This window comes from Danio aesculapii, chromosome 1 (genome assembly GCF_903798145.1).
Source record: "Danio aesculapii chromosome 1, fDanAes4.1, whole genome shotgun sequence".
In the NCBI taxonomy this organism is placed as follows: domain Eukaryota; kingdom Metazoa; phylum Chordata; class Actinopteri; order Cypriniformes; family Danionidae; genus Danio; species Danio aesculapii.
The window spans coordinates 49,120,810-49,138,853 of NC_079435.1; the positions used below are offsets into that span (position 1 = coordinate 49,120,810).

At 38.2% G+C, this 18,044-nt stretch overlaps 1 protein-coding gene across 1 annotated transcript; it reads right to left on the reverse strand.

Moving 5' to 3' along the window:
• Window positions 1–6,467: 6,467 nt before the first annotated feature.
• xpa (xeroderma pigmentosum, complementation group A) lies at window positions 6,468–17,828 on the reverse strand. The gene is made up of 2 exons (XM_056461875.1): window positions 13,662–17,828; window positions 6,468–7,291 (listed from the first exon to the last, which is right to left on the reverse strand). Exon 1 carries the CDS (start codon window positions 17,724–17,726, stop codon window positions 13,668–13,670), a length of 4,059 nt encoding a protein of 1,352 aa, XP_056317850.1. The 5' UTR covers window positions 17,727–17,828; the 3' UTR covers window positions 6,468–7,291; window positions 13,662–13,667.
• Between the last annotated feature and the right edge of the window lie 216 nt (window positions 17,829–18,044).

Here is an 18,044-nt window from a genome sequence, read left to right on the forward strand (position 1 = left end):
TCACTAGACTTCAACATTATTGGGCATGTCTGGGGTAAGATGGAGGAGGAGTCATTGAAGATGAATTCAAAGAATTTTGATGAACTCTGGGAGTCCTGCAAAAATGCTTTCTTTGCCATTCCAGATGACTTTATTAATAAGTTATTTTAGTCATTGCAGAGATGTCTGGATGCAGTCCTCCAAGCTCATGGGAGTCATACACAATAATAATTCTTTTTCAACTGCACCATGACTTTATATTCTATACTGTACATTATTTCTGTTAAGTCACAAGACTTTTGTCTAAGCAAATTCAGACCTTACTGTCGTAATTAAATCACTAAAAATCAAGGCATAATCATATTATATTTTGGTAAAATAAGTGTAATCTAGAGGCCTTTGCCTTTCATATAAGACACTAGTTTTGATACCAAATGATCACCTAGAAGTCAAGTTAATTGTTGTTTCTAAAACTTGGACAGGCGACAAGACTCTTGTCAGGAAGTGTACATGTCATGCTTATATATATATACACACACACACACATATATATATATATATATATATATATATATATATAAAACAAACATGAATGCATGATGATGGTTAAAAAATATGAATAAATAAATAAATAAATAAATAAATAAATATAATGAAAAGCTGAAAATGTTCCACATGAGTCCTGGCTTAAAAGTCCTTTATAATCTAGTCGACAGTTTCAGGTCCCATATTTTCATAGTTTTCACCAATTTACCATAACTTCTCAAACTTTTAATAACGATTTTGCATGAGGTAATCTAGTATAAACATATTCATTCATCTGCCATGATGGCGTCGCCCTTTAACCGATGTTCTCTGACCTACTGCATAGAAAAACATTTGAGTCATCAATATAGAGCGAATTTTTAAAGGATTAAAAACAGATCATCTTAATATTCGTGTTTTAAAATCAAGCAGAGTGATAATTTGTTGGAAAAAGTTGAAGGTCGAAAGTTAAGGTCTCGTCACATTCAGTGGATCAAATGTTTTATTTTCAATGTCCTAATGGCGACATTTCATAAAACATACCAGTAGTTTTAATCTTATGACATCACTGCGAGTTATTCTGTATTTCTATCGTAAAATATCTGTCAAATATTTAACGTTTAGCTAGTTTCACCTTACCTCAACCTCGCCTTCTCAAACTGTCTATCAGTAAAGCTCCGCCTACTCTGCTTTGATTGGTAATTTCAGGAATTTGACATTGATTAGACGGATGAAGCGGAACAGCCCAGGGTTGCCAGGTCCTACTTTTAACCAAGACAGAATACACAAGACATGTCATTCGTATCTTTTTGAATGGGGAAAAGTAACGGTCAATCTGTTTAATGTTGGAGTATCCAGTGTTTCGTCTGTGCCACTTCACCCCTAGGAAACTTCAGAAGAAATTTTTTTTATCAAGTTTTTTATGACAACCTTCCTCATGAAATTACAAATCAGGTCTTTCTTTCAAAAGGAAATTGTAGCAACCCCATATGTGAAGTTTTTTTGGATGGAAATATATGACCAGATTCAATAGAAAAAAGTTTGGTCTTTGTCTGTAAACTATATAATAACTAACAAAATTAGAGAAATTTCATTTAAACTGTTACACAGATTTTACCCAGCCAAGACATTTTTTTTTTAATTTTAAGTCAGATATAGATACATGCTTCTCCTTCTGTAATATACCCAATGAAACTGCTGATCATATTTTTTTGGAATTGCCCTCATACACAATGCTTTTGGATTGAGCTTTCTTATTCATAGGTTATTCATTGCAAAATACTACCAGGATTCTTGTTATATTTTAAGTTTATTCTGTTGGGTTTTTTCAATACCCCTGATAAAAGTAAGGAATTATTCATTATTAATCGCCTTTTAATTCTTGCACCGCTGTAAATTCTTTCAACGTGTACCTTGTTTATTATTATTGAAAGGGAACAGTACAGCTACTGCTTCCTCTAAAAATCTTAAGCTATTAGAACTGCTAACTTATTTTTCTTTTTTAATTTTCTTAACACATGATTTTACATTATTTGTTGTTGTTGTTTTTAGTTAAGTTTTTTCTCTTGTATGCGCTTATTTGGTGTTTTACTTCTCTGTAAAACTCATGTACAATCTACTATGTAAAAGTTTCACATAAATTTTACGTTTTCAAAACCGCCCCAAATTTTGTCACGCGGCCTTTGCCATTTTTTACCCGCACAATCAAATTCATAACAGCCCAATCTGGCAACACAGGTGAGGTGCAGGGGCTTCTGTTTTCATGGTAACAGGCAGGACACTGAGAGTTGCTAAATAATAACCAGTGTTGCCAGATTGGGCGGTTTCAAATTTTTATTTCCCAGTAAAAAATGAAATAGGCGGGTAGAGAAAATTTGGGTGGTTTTGAAACGGCACGCCCCCCAGACCCAAACACCAGTCTTCACTTATTACCTGTTTTTGTTTACCTCTAAAGATCCAAATCAACACTTATAAACCGGTTATGATCTCCCCAAGAGATGTCTTCCTCCACTCTAGCCTCCAGATTTATGGGCAGTAGTTTTTGCTTTTAGTTTTGGGCTGAAATCAGTCAGCTACATCTGGCAACACTGATAGTAATTGCTAAAGAAAGTCTGTCGATTTAAAATTTATTTAATATTATATATATATATATATATATATATATATATATATATATATATATATATATATATATATATATATATATATATATATAATTATAAATATATATGTATATAATTTCACGAGTTTGGAGTGCACTATTGCCATTTGCTTGCATTTTAACTGGATGACGTCAAATGCTCTGCTGTCAATGTTGTGGTAAGATGATTTCTTACGATAACAGAACCTTTATAATTATTGATGTACAGTCATTTTCAAAGACCACCTATAATACAGCGATGTAAAACTTGTAGTGGCATATTTTGAGTCTTGGTCTTATATTTTTGTTGCAAAACCTGTCAACATCGGTCTTTTCGTCATCCTAATTACAAAAGCCAACAAACCAACCTCAATATATTGAGTAATAGAGAGGAAATTTAGTTAAAAAAATAGCATATTTTGCCAATAATTTTCTCCTCACTGTCTATACCAATAAATAAAAACTACATATCAGTCTGATTTAATTTGATCTTAGAATTAAAGGCAGGACAACGTGTACAACAAGAAGATTTCTATATTTTTTTTTTATTTATTTAAGATTACTTCAGATGAGCACTATGTTGCAGGCCAAACGTTTTAAATAATAGCCGGAGTTCCGCTTGGTGGCGGCTGGCAACTGAAAACCAACAACTGCGCTCTGGCGGACATTCCTATCGCGCGGCGGGCAGCAGCTGAGCGCGCGTGTCTGTCACTGGCGCCGCTGCCATGGCGACGGCGTAAACAAACGCACAAACTGTCAGCTCGAGCTAATGCCTCGGGCGGGTGAAGTTTCAGGAGCTCGCGGAAAACTTACCTAGCACGCTGGCAGCACGTCAAACGACCCTCTGCCAGCTGTGTAAATCACACGGGCCCCACAACAACAGCTTATATACATTTAAACTTTTTTATTTTTTAATAGCCTGCTAATTATAGGCATTTTTAGAAGCAGAGGCTTCAGGGAACGCTGATGTAAACAGTGAATTTTGACCATTCATGGCCGACGCATCGACGTCTCCTCAGCTGCCAAATGTGGTAACTATCTATGCTTTTACGATAACAAAACCTATATTTTACAGTCTGGTTTACACACCATTTTGTTCACACATAGGGTGTTCAAATACATTCATTCATTCATTTTCCTTCGGTTTAGTCACTTATTTATCAAGGGTCGCCACAGCGGAATGAACTACCAACTATTCCGGCACGTTTACACAGCGGATGCCCTTGCAGCCACAACCCAGCACTGGGACGTTCAAATACACCGTAAAAATCTTGCTGCCTTAATTTTTTAGTTGAATCAAATGAACTTTTCTAGTCATCTCTACTTATATCAATCAAACTGACTAAAACATTACTTTGTTTAACTTTAAAAAAACAGTAGAAACCTGATCAACTTATTAAAATAAGTTAAAGCAACATAAAAATATTAGTTCTCGTTTTGTCATTAAATTTTTTACAGTGGCATTCTATAATAGGTTGGTCACTAACTATAATGATTGTGATAGAGGAATAGTACCTTCCACATCTTCCAAACCTAAGTTTCCTTCTGTTGAACACAAAAGAAGATATTTTGAAGAATGCGGGTAATGGTAGCCATAGAGTTCCATTGTATTGTTTTTTCATTCTATGGAAGACAAGGGTTACTGGTTACTAATCCGAATCTTCTTCAATCTTAAACATGAGCATTTAAAGGGATAGTTAACCCAAAAATGATCATTCTGCCATCGTTTACTAACCGTTTACGTGTTAAAAAACAGTTTGAGTGTTTTTTTTCTGTTTTTCAGAAGATATTTTGAAGAATGTTAGAAATCATTGATTTTGGAAAACATTGATTTCCATAGTAGGTTATAGTAAGTCAGTGTTAGTCAGTCTTCAATATATAACGGTTTAACGGAACAAAAAAAAAAACCAAACTGGTTTGGAACATGTAAAGGGTGAGTAATCGATAACAGAATTTTCATTTTGGGGTGAAATATATCTTGGTTATCTCATAGTTATCATACAGTAGAGATTTTTGTTTTTTTGGGCCACATATAAGACAAACAAAACAAAACAATGAAATCCGTCCATTTAGCCTCTTCGGCCTGCAATTCTGAGCCTATTACAACATTTAAAGGCTAGGTGATCTTTTTAACTGCCCTTACAAAAGGCAGCTGAGTGGGCCAATAGATTCCTCCGATGTTACTCGTGTACTATTAACATCACTGGAACGAGACCTATAAGTGATTTTAATAGTGCAATGACGTGCATGTTCCACTGAAAGTGTTTTTAATATGGGCTGAAGAGGCTACACTTGATTTATTAAACTTATATAACAATGATCTGGTTTTATATTTACATTAGTATTTCACATAATAGTCAGTTTACTCAGAAAATCTTTTTCTGTGTGCTTAGAATACCAAGAACTTTATTTTCATATGGTTAAGAACTATTTATCAAATTTGTGTAATTTATTGTCATTTATTAACCGTGCTGTAGTGTCCTTATTTGTCCTCTGATTTAATAGCAGACTATAATGTTATTATATCAGTAGACAGATAATGTATGTTGACTTGAATTATATTTTTCTCATATTTAATTCATTTTAAAATGACAATTTGCTGTACGGTGACTTTTTCCTTCAGTATAACATCATATTTTTAACTGAAACTGTGGTCGTTGGTGATTTAAGAAATATGGCTACCAGCACTTTGAGAGTTAAAAAAACATATGCAGAAAACACAACATTAATACACGTGGCTCCTTTCAATACATTGTCCTCTTATGAACCAAAACAATCTGTGTAAGAAACTGAAAGCTACAACATTATAACCGAACAGCATTGCTCAAGTGTAATTATACCCTTGTGCATACAAAATAAGATAGATGTTAACGTTCCAGTAAAAGTCACCTACACTCACCGGCCACTTTATTAGGTATACCTGTCCGACTGCTCCTTAACGCAAATTTCTAATCAGCCTATCACATGGCAGCACCAGGCATGGTTGTTGGTGCCAGACGGGCTGATCTGAGTATTTCAGAAACTGCTGATCTACTGGGATTTTCACGCACAACCATCTCTAGGGTTTACAGGGAATGGTCAGAAAAAGAGAAAATATCCAGTGAGCGGAATTTGGCGTCAACAACATGAAAGCATGAATCCATCCTCCTCTGTATCTACAATTCAGGCTGGTGGTGGTGGTGTAATGGTGTGGGAGATATTTTCTTGGCAAACTTTGGGCCCATTAGTACCAATTGAGCATCGTTTCAACGCCACAGCCTACCTGAGTATTGTCGCTGAGCATGTCCATCCCTTTATGACCACAGTGTACCCGTCTTCTGATGGCTACTTACAGCAGGATAAAGCATCATGTCATTAAGCGTGAATCATCTCAGACTGGTTTCTTGTACATGACAATGAGTTCACTGTACTCAAATGGCCTCCACAGTCACCAGAACTCTATCCAATAGAGCATCTTTGGGATGTGGTGGAATGGGAGATTCGCATCATGGATGTGCAGCCGACAAATCTGCAGCAACTGTGTGATGCTATAATGTCAATATGGACCATAAACTCGGAGGAATATTTCCAGTACCTTGTTGAATCTATGCCACCTTGTTGAATCTATCCTATGAAGGATTAAGACAGTTCTGAAGGCAAAAAGGTGTCCAACCCGGTGCTAGTAAGGTGTACCTAATAAAGTGGCCGGTGAGTGTATATCTTGAATGGCATAATTGTAGGCGGCAACTCTCATAATGTATTTTCCCCAAAATGTCTTCATCTTTATGAAGTTAACACACTTTTTAGATATAAATATAGTTAACGCTGACAAGAATAACAATAATTCCATTTAAAATTGGTACATAGATTGGCCTGCAGATCCATATACCTTTAATATATAATCGATATTACAAAAAAAGGACAAAAAGAAAATGAACAGGGAAGACAGATGATGTAAAGTAAGGGTAAAACTGAACAAAGCAAATGAGTATAATACTGTGAAGGCAAAATCCCATAAGACAGCAACATGCCTGCACTGCAAACTGAGGTAATGGTCATCAACATAAGGACTGAGACGAAAAATGAAATCTTTCTCAAAGGTACATGTTTTCAGTTCAGTAAAAACAGCATGATTATCATTATTATACATTGAAACTATACAGAACTCCTCGATGATCCATCACTATAATCATAATTCTCATCACAGTGAGAGAAAACAGACACTCGCTTTTTCTCTCATACGCAACAGTCACCACATCACATTTCTCTGTTTCTCTCTCGTTCACACAAGCCATGCGTTACTCAATCAGAACTTGACATTATACCTATAGGTAGGTAAAAAGGAGTCCATAAAAATGTAAAAATACAGACACTTTATACAACAACATGAAAACGGAACAAGCAAAGATTTCTTTTAATTATGCGATGCTTCAAGACAGCTGGATGGGCAAAAAAAAAAAAAAAAACGGTTGCCTCATATTAATTTGTTGCACAAGTTTATAAAAACTGCTTTAAACAGTTTGTCTAGCTTTTGAGCATTGCAAAAGTCTCAAATCAGGAGGCAACACCATGTAGGAATTGATGAAGACAGATGTGGGAAACTGTGAAACATGTCTGGTTTTTTTTTTTGATGAAGTGGTTGGCGAACACACTTTGACAGGGATCCTCCTGAGAAGGAAAGGGAAAAAACAGATGAATCAAGGGGAATATCAATATATGCTTGCTTTATATTTTTGTATGGAAGTCCATTTCTGCAACAGGATAAAATTTAATAAGATAATCGCTGCTTTTTATTTCACAATTCACTGTTAATAATTTCCTGTAGAACAGAGATGCCAAAACTAGGGTCCACAGGCCAAAGTTGGCCCATGGTAACCTTTGATTTGGCCCACAGTCCCATCTGACAAGAGAGGTGACAGGTTTGACAGGTATTTATTTTTATAGATTTAACAGATTTTGTCATTTCTAATTTAACTTAACATTTTGTTTGTTTTATTGTTAAAGTCCTCATGAACTGGAAGCCGCGACTGTTATTTTTTTCTGTATTGTGACGCAGCTCCTTGAGAAACGGAATATTAAATGACAAACAATGGGCGTGGCTTCTTTTTTCTACTGCGAGCAGATTGGATTTAGTAAAGTAGGCATTTCAAAAGATGGGAAAAGGGTTTGAGGAAAATTGAGCGGACTCCTCCTGCTCACCATTTCTGTTTGATGTCAAAACTGACAGTTGAAGCGGCGTGGTTAAATATATTAGCCACGCCCATTTCCTAAAATATACGTAATCTGACAATTTATCACTCTTAGATTTCAATAAAAAAACTATTTTCAAACAATCAAACAATTTTTTTTCTTAATGACATGCACAGATGAATTGTTCACCACAAAACTAGCAATGTGAGCTAACAAAATCAATAAGGTTAGTTTTGATTTCCTGGGGACTTCAATTTCAGTTAACTTTTTTGTAGCTTAAATGTTTCAATTAAATGTTGTAAATGAATCAGATTTTTTTCTTTTCTTTAATGTAAATGCTGTCACTTGATAGATAGAGGACAACGCACAAGACCTCGGCAGTGTACACAGTGTACACAGCAGTGTACACAGCAGTTAACTCCATTGTGCCATAACATGAATTATTTGTTTTTATTGTAATGAATTCATTATAAGATGTAAAAATATGTAATTAATTAGGTAATATGATTAAAGTAATTTTTGCTCATTTTTGAATATTATGAAATAGATTAGGAAATTACCCATGACAACTTTAATAAATTACAGTTTGCTATATTTACCTTCGGCCCACAAGCCTCAATCAAGTTTGGTTTTTGGCCCTTCATAAGAAAATCTTTGGGCACCTCTGCTGTAGAATCTACAATAACTTGCTGGCAGCAGTTCGCCAAGTAACTTACTGTAAATCACAGCAAAAATACTGTATTTATATTTACAGCACCATTTATCTTGCTTAAATGTATTTACAGTATTGTATATCTTCACTTTAAAATATACAGTAATGTTTACAATGCAACTTTAAAATACAGTAACACTGCATAACTGACCTACAGTAAAATACAGTTAATGTTACAGTTAAATACTGTCATTTGCAAGAATCGTAATTTTTTTTCTTGCAATTTCATGTTCCCATCTAATAATTAATCTAATCTAATCTGCTAATAATCTCTTGTAATCATGTGACAAGACAGAATTGTGGGATATGAACTCTTTTTCTTAGAATTAGCTTATATCTTGTAAATCTGAGAAAAATAACTGAATGGCAGTGCATTTATAAAATGAAATTACGAGATATAAGTCATGAATTCTAAGAAATCACAACTGTGTGATATAAACTCACAACTGTAAAAAGAATTGTCCTTTTTATAAATTTTTTTGTATTGTGGCAAAACATTTGAATGCGTCTAATAACAAATTTCAATACTGGATGTGTGCAATTTTTGTAAACCAATGAAAGTCCATCTCAACTGTGGTAGTTTCTAATCTTTGAATAAACTTTAAAAAAATATGATTATATATTAATTGCTGTATATCGGCACTGGTGGGAGGCGTGCGTTGGCCGTGATGATATACAGCCACATCGCACTGCTACGAGTGTGATATTGCATTTATACAACAGTTCGATGGCATAATCGTGTATATAAAAAAGAAAATCAAACACGGACAGTCTAAAAACCCTTTTGTATGAGGAACTACTTTCTTTCACCATTCCTTTACATCTGCAGCTGATGTCAGAACAGCAGAAACCACTTAAGAGTCACTTTAGAGCTAGTATTTGAATGATTCTCAAGCATAATATCTAAAGTGATGACAAAACAGGTGATTTTGCTCACATTTTAAGATTTTAAGGCTAAACAGCATGAAATGCCATCAGTCTACAGAGAGATCTCCTAATATTTCTTGGTTGCAATTTGGTGATATTATTATATACATTATTACTATGGTATGAATACAGCACTACGACATACAGAAGAGAGAGATCGACTTAGAAGGTCATTAGCCTGTTTAATAATGATTTGATCAGCTGAATGAAATTGCTCTGTTTTTCTCTTAGGGCTTATTACAGTATGTGCTCTCTGTCTTGTGGATGAACATCATAACGATGAATATCGCACGGCTATCGGCCAATCAGACTCAAGAACCAGACAGAATTGTTGTATAAAATATAATATAATACATTATAATATATTATAATCAGTGGTGTAGTCGGGGCTATACGCACGTATACTCAGTATGCCTACTTTTTTCCACTAGCTGTTTGGGCATTACGACTTCTGAGGATCAATAATTGCGTATACCCTCGGTATACTCACTTGTTTTGCTGATTAGACTTCCCTAATTTACGTGTATTCGCATACCCTTTAACTGTATATTGTATAATTTGTTTTTCGAAGTCAACTGAATGATGTCTCGCTGAAACGTTCAGGTAAAATTATAATACAGCGTGGGCGGGTTGGATGGGTAATAGTACATCACCTTTTTTTTAGGACTACACCACTGATTATAATATAATGTATTATTATGGCGACGCAGTGGCGCAATAGGTAGTGCAAGGGACAAAGCCGAAAAGAAAATCCAAGGGACTAAGCCGAAAAGAAAATGAATGAATGATGTATTATAATATAATATAATATAATATAATATAATATAATATAATATAATATAATATAATATAATATAATATAATATAATATAATAATATAGATATTATTTTATATTTGACTATATTATTAATATATACCTCTTAGTCTTTTGTAGGCAAAATGTATTAAATGAAATGCGTGTTATAATCTGAATGTTTCATTAACTAATTGCAAAAATGTTTTCTAAATGACTGCTGTATTGGAAATATTTAACATTTATTTATATTTACATAAATTACATCCCAATTCAGGCAAAGTGATCATTTCTGAAAAATCTTGAAATTAGTTTTTCACACAATAAATTTCATTCATTGTGTTTTGTTTTTTTAAATCATCAGTTTTTAAAAAGTAGCAATTCATAATTCCATTTAGAATTTTCATATGTTATAGTAAAAACGTGATCTAAAATCTGTGTATTAAAAACCTAAAATTAATTTGAAGCAAAGATAAATTATGAAAGCTGATAAAATTTTGTAAAGAATTTCAATAAACCTCTGGTACTCAACGAGATTCGTAATTAAAAAACACCCAAACAGTATGTGAAATCATATCATCATGTTTCTGTTCCACAGCATTATAAACAAACAGATTGCCACAAAACAAAAGATTACAGCGAGTCTGAATGACAATAGATGTCCAGTATGCACACTGATCAGTAATCTAGAATGTCTAAAGATCAGATATGAAGGTTCCTCTCAGTCCGTCTCTCTCTATAAAAAGGTTTGACCCTGCTGCAGCTTGTTGGTCCTCTGATCGGCCCCAGCAGCTGTCAACCTACTGCCTCAGCACAACAAATACTTCACTCGCCGACTGACCTTTCCACACAGCTCACACTCACACATGCATACTGTCAAGTGCCTGCAATACTTGCCAGTGTTTGGTATTTCTATGATTTTGTAGGTGTGCAACATGAGAAAAACTTGATGAACTTGAGTAACGGATCAAAATGACATCAAAACTGACACATATTTTGAAGGATGCCTGTTTTATTGGATGAGACACAATTCAAGCAAAAAAGGCAAGAAATGTTCATTTATATACTTGCTTGGTTTTTCATCTACACTCACCGGCCACTTTATTAGGTACACCTCTCCAACTGCTCGTTAAATCAAATTTCTAATCAGCCAATCACATAGCAGCAACTCAATGCATTTAGGCATGTAGACATGATCAAGACGATCTGCTGCTGCGACATTTGGATGGTAGGGTCAGAATGTGACATCAACGACATGAAAGCATGGATCCATCCTGCCTTGTATCAACGGTTCAGGCTGCTGGTGGTGTAATGGTGTGGGGAATATTTTATTGGCACACTTTGGGCCCTTTAGTACCAATTGAGCATCGTGTCAATGCCACAGCGTGCCTGAGTATTGTTGTTGACCATGTCCAGCCCTTTATGACCACAGTGTACCCATCTTCTGATGGCTACTTCCAGCAGGATAAAGCCTCATGTCATAAATCATCTCAGACTGGTTTCTTGTACATGACAATGAGTTCACTGTTCTCAAATGGCCTCCAAAGTCACCAGTTCTCAATCCAATAGACCTTTGGGATGTGGTGAAATGGAAGATTCACCTCATGGATGTGCAGCCGACAAATCTGCAGCAACAGCATGATGCTATCATGTCAATATGGACTAAAATTTCTGAGGAATATTTCCAGTACCTTGTTGAATCTATGCCATGATGAATTAAGGCAGTTCTGAGAAAAAATGAGTGGTCCAACCGGGTACTAGTAAGATATACCCAATAACGTGGCCGGTGAGCGTACATTAAAATTTTTTACTTGTCATTCTTGCCTTTATTTGTCTTAGTCTCACTATTCTTGGTTCAAGTAGAAAACAAATCTGTCAAAACTATTTAAAAAGTAAATACTCAAGCACATGAAGCCATCATTACTGTCTATTAATATTTAGGCCAAACACATGCACTGATAACATAGCAAGTAAAACAAAAATAGCCAAACATTCACTTTTTCCCATAAACTACTGCTCCACAACAAACACACAAACACACACACACACACACACACACACACACGCACACACACACACACACACACACACACACACACACACACACACACACACACACACACACACACACACATATTGAACAAACAATGAACAAACAGACATGCAAGAAGGAACAGGTGTTAGTTACAAGTACAGTTTTACACACACACACACACATACATACATACATACAGTTGAAGTCAGAATTATTAGCCCCCCTTTGAATTTTTTATATATTTTCCAGATGATGTTTAACAGAGCAAGGAAATGTTCACAGTATGTCTGATAATATTTTTTCTTCTGGAGAAAGTCTTATCTGTTTTATTTTGGCTAGAATAAAAGCAGTTTTTAATTTTTGAAAACCATTTTATGGTCAATATTATTAGCCCCTTAAGCTAATTTTTTTTTTCGATAGCCTACAGAAGAAAACATCATTATACAATAACTTGCCTAGTTAACCTAATTAACCAAGTTAAATGTCACTTTAAGCTGTATAGAAGTGTCTTGAAAAATATCTAGTCAAATATTATTTACTGTCATCATGGCAAAGATAAAATAAACCAGTTATTATAAATGAGTTATTAAAACTATTGTGTTTAGAAATGTGCTGAAAAAAATCTGCTCTCAGTTAAACAGAAATTGGGGGAAAAAATAAACGGGGGGGCTAATAATTCTGATCGCAACGTACATATGCATAATACTGCTGATATTTACAATTACATTTCTTAGTATTAACCAGTCTTAAAAAAATGATGTTGGGATTTAATGCAAAGTATCAAACTACATTATTGGCCTCTGTTTAGAATGACTTTTATTTCAATTGAATATTTAATGAGCATTTATTTAAGGATTAGTAAAGCCCAGTACGCTGTAGTTAATCACAATAAATATGAACGTAATGCAACATTTCAAAACCAAGGGGTCAAATTAAAGCAAATTAATTATATTATCATTTTAGTTTAGTTCATGCGTGTGAATATTAGGTGACTTTTTGTTTTTACTTCACTTTTAACATTCATTTTCCTTCAGCTTAGTTCCCTATTTACCAGGGGTCTCCACAGTGGAATGAACCACCAACTATTCCAGCATATGTTTTGCACAGAGTACTGAGAAACACTTTTAACATTTTCAGAGAAATCAATCTTTATTACTTTCCTTTTTCCTTCGGCTTTGTCCCTTTATTAACCAGCAGTCGCCACAGCAGAATGAACCGTCAACTTATCCAGCATATGTTTTACACAGCTGATGCCCTTCTAGCTGCAACCCAGTACCGGGAAACGTCCATACACACTGATTCACACAAACATTTTTTAGCAACTGTTGACTTGATTTTTAGAAATAATATCTTACTGTGAGTCGTGCGATGTTTACTCACCTTCCGTTATCGATGCTCCACCACGAAGCTCATTGTTGTGCCATCAAAGGAGGGAGGAGCAACAATACGGGCACCTTGCTGTGATGTGATACTGATGACCGGTTTGGTGGTGCTGCTGGGTGCTGTGCTGCTCGGTGGGATCAGATACATGCTGCCCGTCTCCACTGCATCCTCGCCCTCCGAGCAGGTGGATGAGTGTGACTGGGGGGCCGGGTGTGCAGGCAGAAAGGTCGAAGGGTAGACCAAGTAAGTTGGGGGATAGGCTGCAGGACCGAGGGCGACCGGTGACACTGACACTGGCACTGGAGTGAGTGATAAAGGAATGTCCAAGTACTGGCCACTCTCAGGATGGTAAAACCTCTGGGCGGCGGGCTGCATCGGAACAGGGGTGTCCACTAGGTAATACTGGCCCGTGGTGGGGTCAAGCAGCAGCTTGCGCTGGATGTGAGGATGTGGGACGTCTGCAGGGGGCGTAAGGCAGAGCAGCTGGGGTTGAACAGCAGGTACATTTGGCACGGGCACAGCGTGATGATATATCATAGCTGTAGGGCTGTCAGGGGACCAAGACTCCATTATGATCGGCGAGCGCTGCACAGGCTGATGGTGGGAGGTATTTAGGTGAGACATAGTGCAGCCCGATGCAAGTGAGGGTTTTGACTCTAAAGGATGAGCTTTAATGGGGATGGTTAGATAATTGTCAGAGTCTGGCTGCTGCTGATCTTTCTGGTGCTTTTCTTCACCTTTTTGACATATTTTCAAAGACAAAGGTGATTTGTGAGTTTTCAGGGTATAGTTTCTGCTAGAAAACATCTTCTGAGTGCTATCGTTGGCTGTATTTACACAGGTTGGAGCTCTGAAGTTACACTTTTCACTGAAAGAATCTTCCTGACCGTGAGAACCTCCTGGCACACACACTTTCTCCTCATCGACACCTGCGCTAGAAGCTGTGATGAGCTTTTCAGAGGGCAGCTCAATACTAGTGTCCGCTTTCCCATATTCGCTCTCAAAGTCTGTTTTGGTCATGACCCCTTGCTCCTCTCGTGTGATGAGCGACAGCACGTGGCTGTCCGTGACTGGTCTCGGCGCTTGCGTTTTGCGCTTCCATTCATTCCTGTCAAAAACGTACAGTTGCTCCATTGTTTTCACAGCTGCCTTTAACTTTTCAAGGGCTATTTGGTTCGAAACCTTCGACTCTGGCTTCTTCTCACCACCTTCTGTTGCCTTTTCTGCTTTGTGTTTTGATGATTTCGCATCTATTTTTAGGTTAAACTCTGGTTGTTCAGTCACAGGCTTAGTGTACAGCACTCTGGGTGCTGTGCGAATGGGTTCACTTTTAGTAGCCCACTCTGACGAGTGATTTGGGGATAATCTTGATGTTTCGGCCACACCTTCGGGTTTTGTGGCAGGGTTTGTGTTTACAGACTGGCATTTTATCACCATAGCTGTGGGAAATGGTTTCTTGTCAGATCCTCTATTGACAGGTTTGCTCTCCTCTCGTAATGATGTGGATGAACCACAAGCATTTTCAAGCGCAACAAACCGATAGGAACTTTTTACCAGTTTGCGCACATCTCTAACCTGATGAATAGGTGTTTGAAACTTACATTTACTATCTCTAATATCCCTCACCATAAAATGCGGGACTTTGTCTGATATGGTCAATGAATGGCTTTTAGATTCACTCGTGGCCTTTTTGGCATGATTGATGTTCGGTGTTAACAGACTGGTGATGTTGAGCGGATCGCTTTTGTTTTCTTTGACACTTCGAAGGTGTATTTTGATTTCGGGTGCTTTTTGGCACTGTGAGGTTTGGTCTGTGTCTGCAAAGCAATGGAGCTGGCCAGAGCTCAGTTTTCCACACCCTCCCCCGTCTGACTCTGCAAGATCTCCAGTCACTTTCAGATTATGTAATGAAAGCCCGGCTGCTTCCTTTTCCTTAGGCATAAGCTGTGAGCTAGGGACATACAAGTGAGACATCTTAATCATCCTACTCTCGCCCTCAACACTTTCGCTGCTTTCCATCACAGGTCTAATTGAGGTGTCTGGCAGCGTCTCCTCCTCCTGTGTGCATTGAGATTCTCCATTACCTTGTGCTTCCTGCTCTCCATCTTTCCAGGTTTTGAAAGCACTCCTTTGACTGGGGGTCTTCAGTGGTTCACTTGGATCTAATCTACTGGACATTTCAGGGTCAGCGAGTGACTCTGTGATTTCTGCGGCATGGGAACATGGAGTCTCTTGTGGCTGGTCTGTCACATCCCTGATATCCTCTTGGGAGTGTGCTGATGTTTCAGAAGTCTGTCTTTCTAAGCCCTTAAACTCTTTACAATCTTTAGCATGAGGGCATGCAGGGTATTTGTCTCTTATTTCACCTCTTTCCATTTTACGTTCTTGCTCAAACTGCATTTTCTTGGAAATCACATTTTTCAAAAGACTTGAGGCGAAGATGGCTTTCTTCTGGGATTCTTCCAAGCTTTCATCTAGCAGATTTTCTGCTTCACACTCAGCTTTACTCATAACCTCTGCTGTGGAACGTGACATCATGGCATGCAGTGCGCGTTTCGCGCGCCTCTCTCGCGCAGGTATGCCAGCTCCTACATTACAGCTGAAGTTCAAGGTTTCAGTCTGTGTGATGGTTTCACCCGGTTTGCTTCGTATCTCTATTTTCTTGGACGTCTGTTGTGAGTTCAAGCTGTTTTTCATCGACACTATTTTAGTTTGAGGACTGGATGTGCTGCTTTGAACCGCGTCTTTTATAGTTGCGGACTCGGCGCTTTTATTTCCCTCATAAACGGGCGTAGAGTTCTTGTGCTGCTCACGTGTCAAACTACCGTAATTTAAGTCGACGAAAGCTGACCATTTGTTAATACTCAGTCCGTGTTCTGACATTGAGGACTCACTCGAGCTGCTCAAATTAATGGCATCAAAGTACGGGCACGCCAAACTCCGGAAGGAACGCGCGGTGAGATTACGCACCTCTTTATCAGCGTCATCCAGCTCGCTGACGGAACTGGACGCGCCACTGGAATATTCGTTAATGTCCTTCCCCCTCAGCTTGCTGGCGAGGTGCTGCCGGCCGGGGGGTGGGATAAAGTAGCGGTCAAACAGGGTCTCGCTTTTGGAGTCCGAGCTTCTGAATGAATAATGACTCCGCTCGCCTGCGCGTCTGGTGTGAAAGCGCACATTCCTCTGTCCCAGGACATTGGCGGCGGGCTCGTTGACGGCACGCGAAGACGTTTTGATTGACAGGTGAATATGTCCTGCTGAATTTCCAAGCTGTCCAGCGCCCTCATCCGAGCTGGCACATTTATCGGATTCACAAAGTTCACTTTCGGTGCTGACCAGAGCACCTGTGGCGCAAAGCTTGGCCGCGCGTGAAGTGAGCGGAATTTTACTGCTCCTGGACTTGCTTTGGATTCTCCCGAGAGTCGTCTCGTCGCTGTCAAATGATGCGTAGTCAACAAACGAATACACCAGATTATCATCCTCGAAATCCCAGCAGGATCCGCGACCAAACTCGTAATCCACATCGTGGTCCAACTCCGTCAGCTGAATCTCGTGCGTGGTTATATAGTGGGACTCCACGTCCGCCGCGCTCGGGCTGGCTTTAGACTCGCAGCGGCTGTTCAAGTACATGTCGGTGTACTCCAGCTCTTCCGTTTCATACGACGGAGTTTTGGGAATTTCACTTTTTACATCCTCTCCTGCGTCCACAGAGTCATCTGTCAGCGGAGCGCGCTCTTCGTGGGGGCTCTCTGAAAGACTCTTCCCCTCTTTCGATGAGGTTTTATCTGCATTTTCATTCCCCTCTTGCTCCCCGGGACTCTTAGTCCCAGAGATGGACACATCTCCTTTACATTTGAATATGGCCAGCTGGTTCCCTTCACCTGTGAAAGTGACTTTCACTGTCTTTGTGCTGTCTGACTTCATGTCCGACGGATTGCCCAGGTCTACATAGTTTGTTTCGCTGTGCTCGTCACTATTGCGGTGCTCTTTGGCCTCTTTCAGCGGCTTTTTGAACGGTCCGGTGTCCTCTCGGTCCACGGTGACCGTGTGAAGTGTCTCCATCAGTGTTGCCTCTGACACCGGACCGCAGCACGGCTTGAGTGAGCGAGTGAACTGCTGCTGCGCGCGAGACCAACTGACCAGAGCGAGAGAGAGACTGCGATGAGGGAGGGGAAGAAAAAGAGAGTCTCACTACACACACACACACACACACACACACACACACACACACACACACACACACACACACACACACTTGTGTACATGGATTACATGGACCCTACATAGGCGTAATGTATTTAATACTACTTATTATACGGCCAATACCCAATACCCAAGCCGAAAGGAAAAATTTTGCAAATTATAAGTTATGAGTTTTTA

Excerpts from the sequence above, each read along its gene's own strand:
- xpa (XM_056461875.1), bottom strand. The coding sequence starts at position 17,726 with ATGGAGACACTTCACACGGTCACCGTGGACCGAGAGGACACCGGACCG.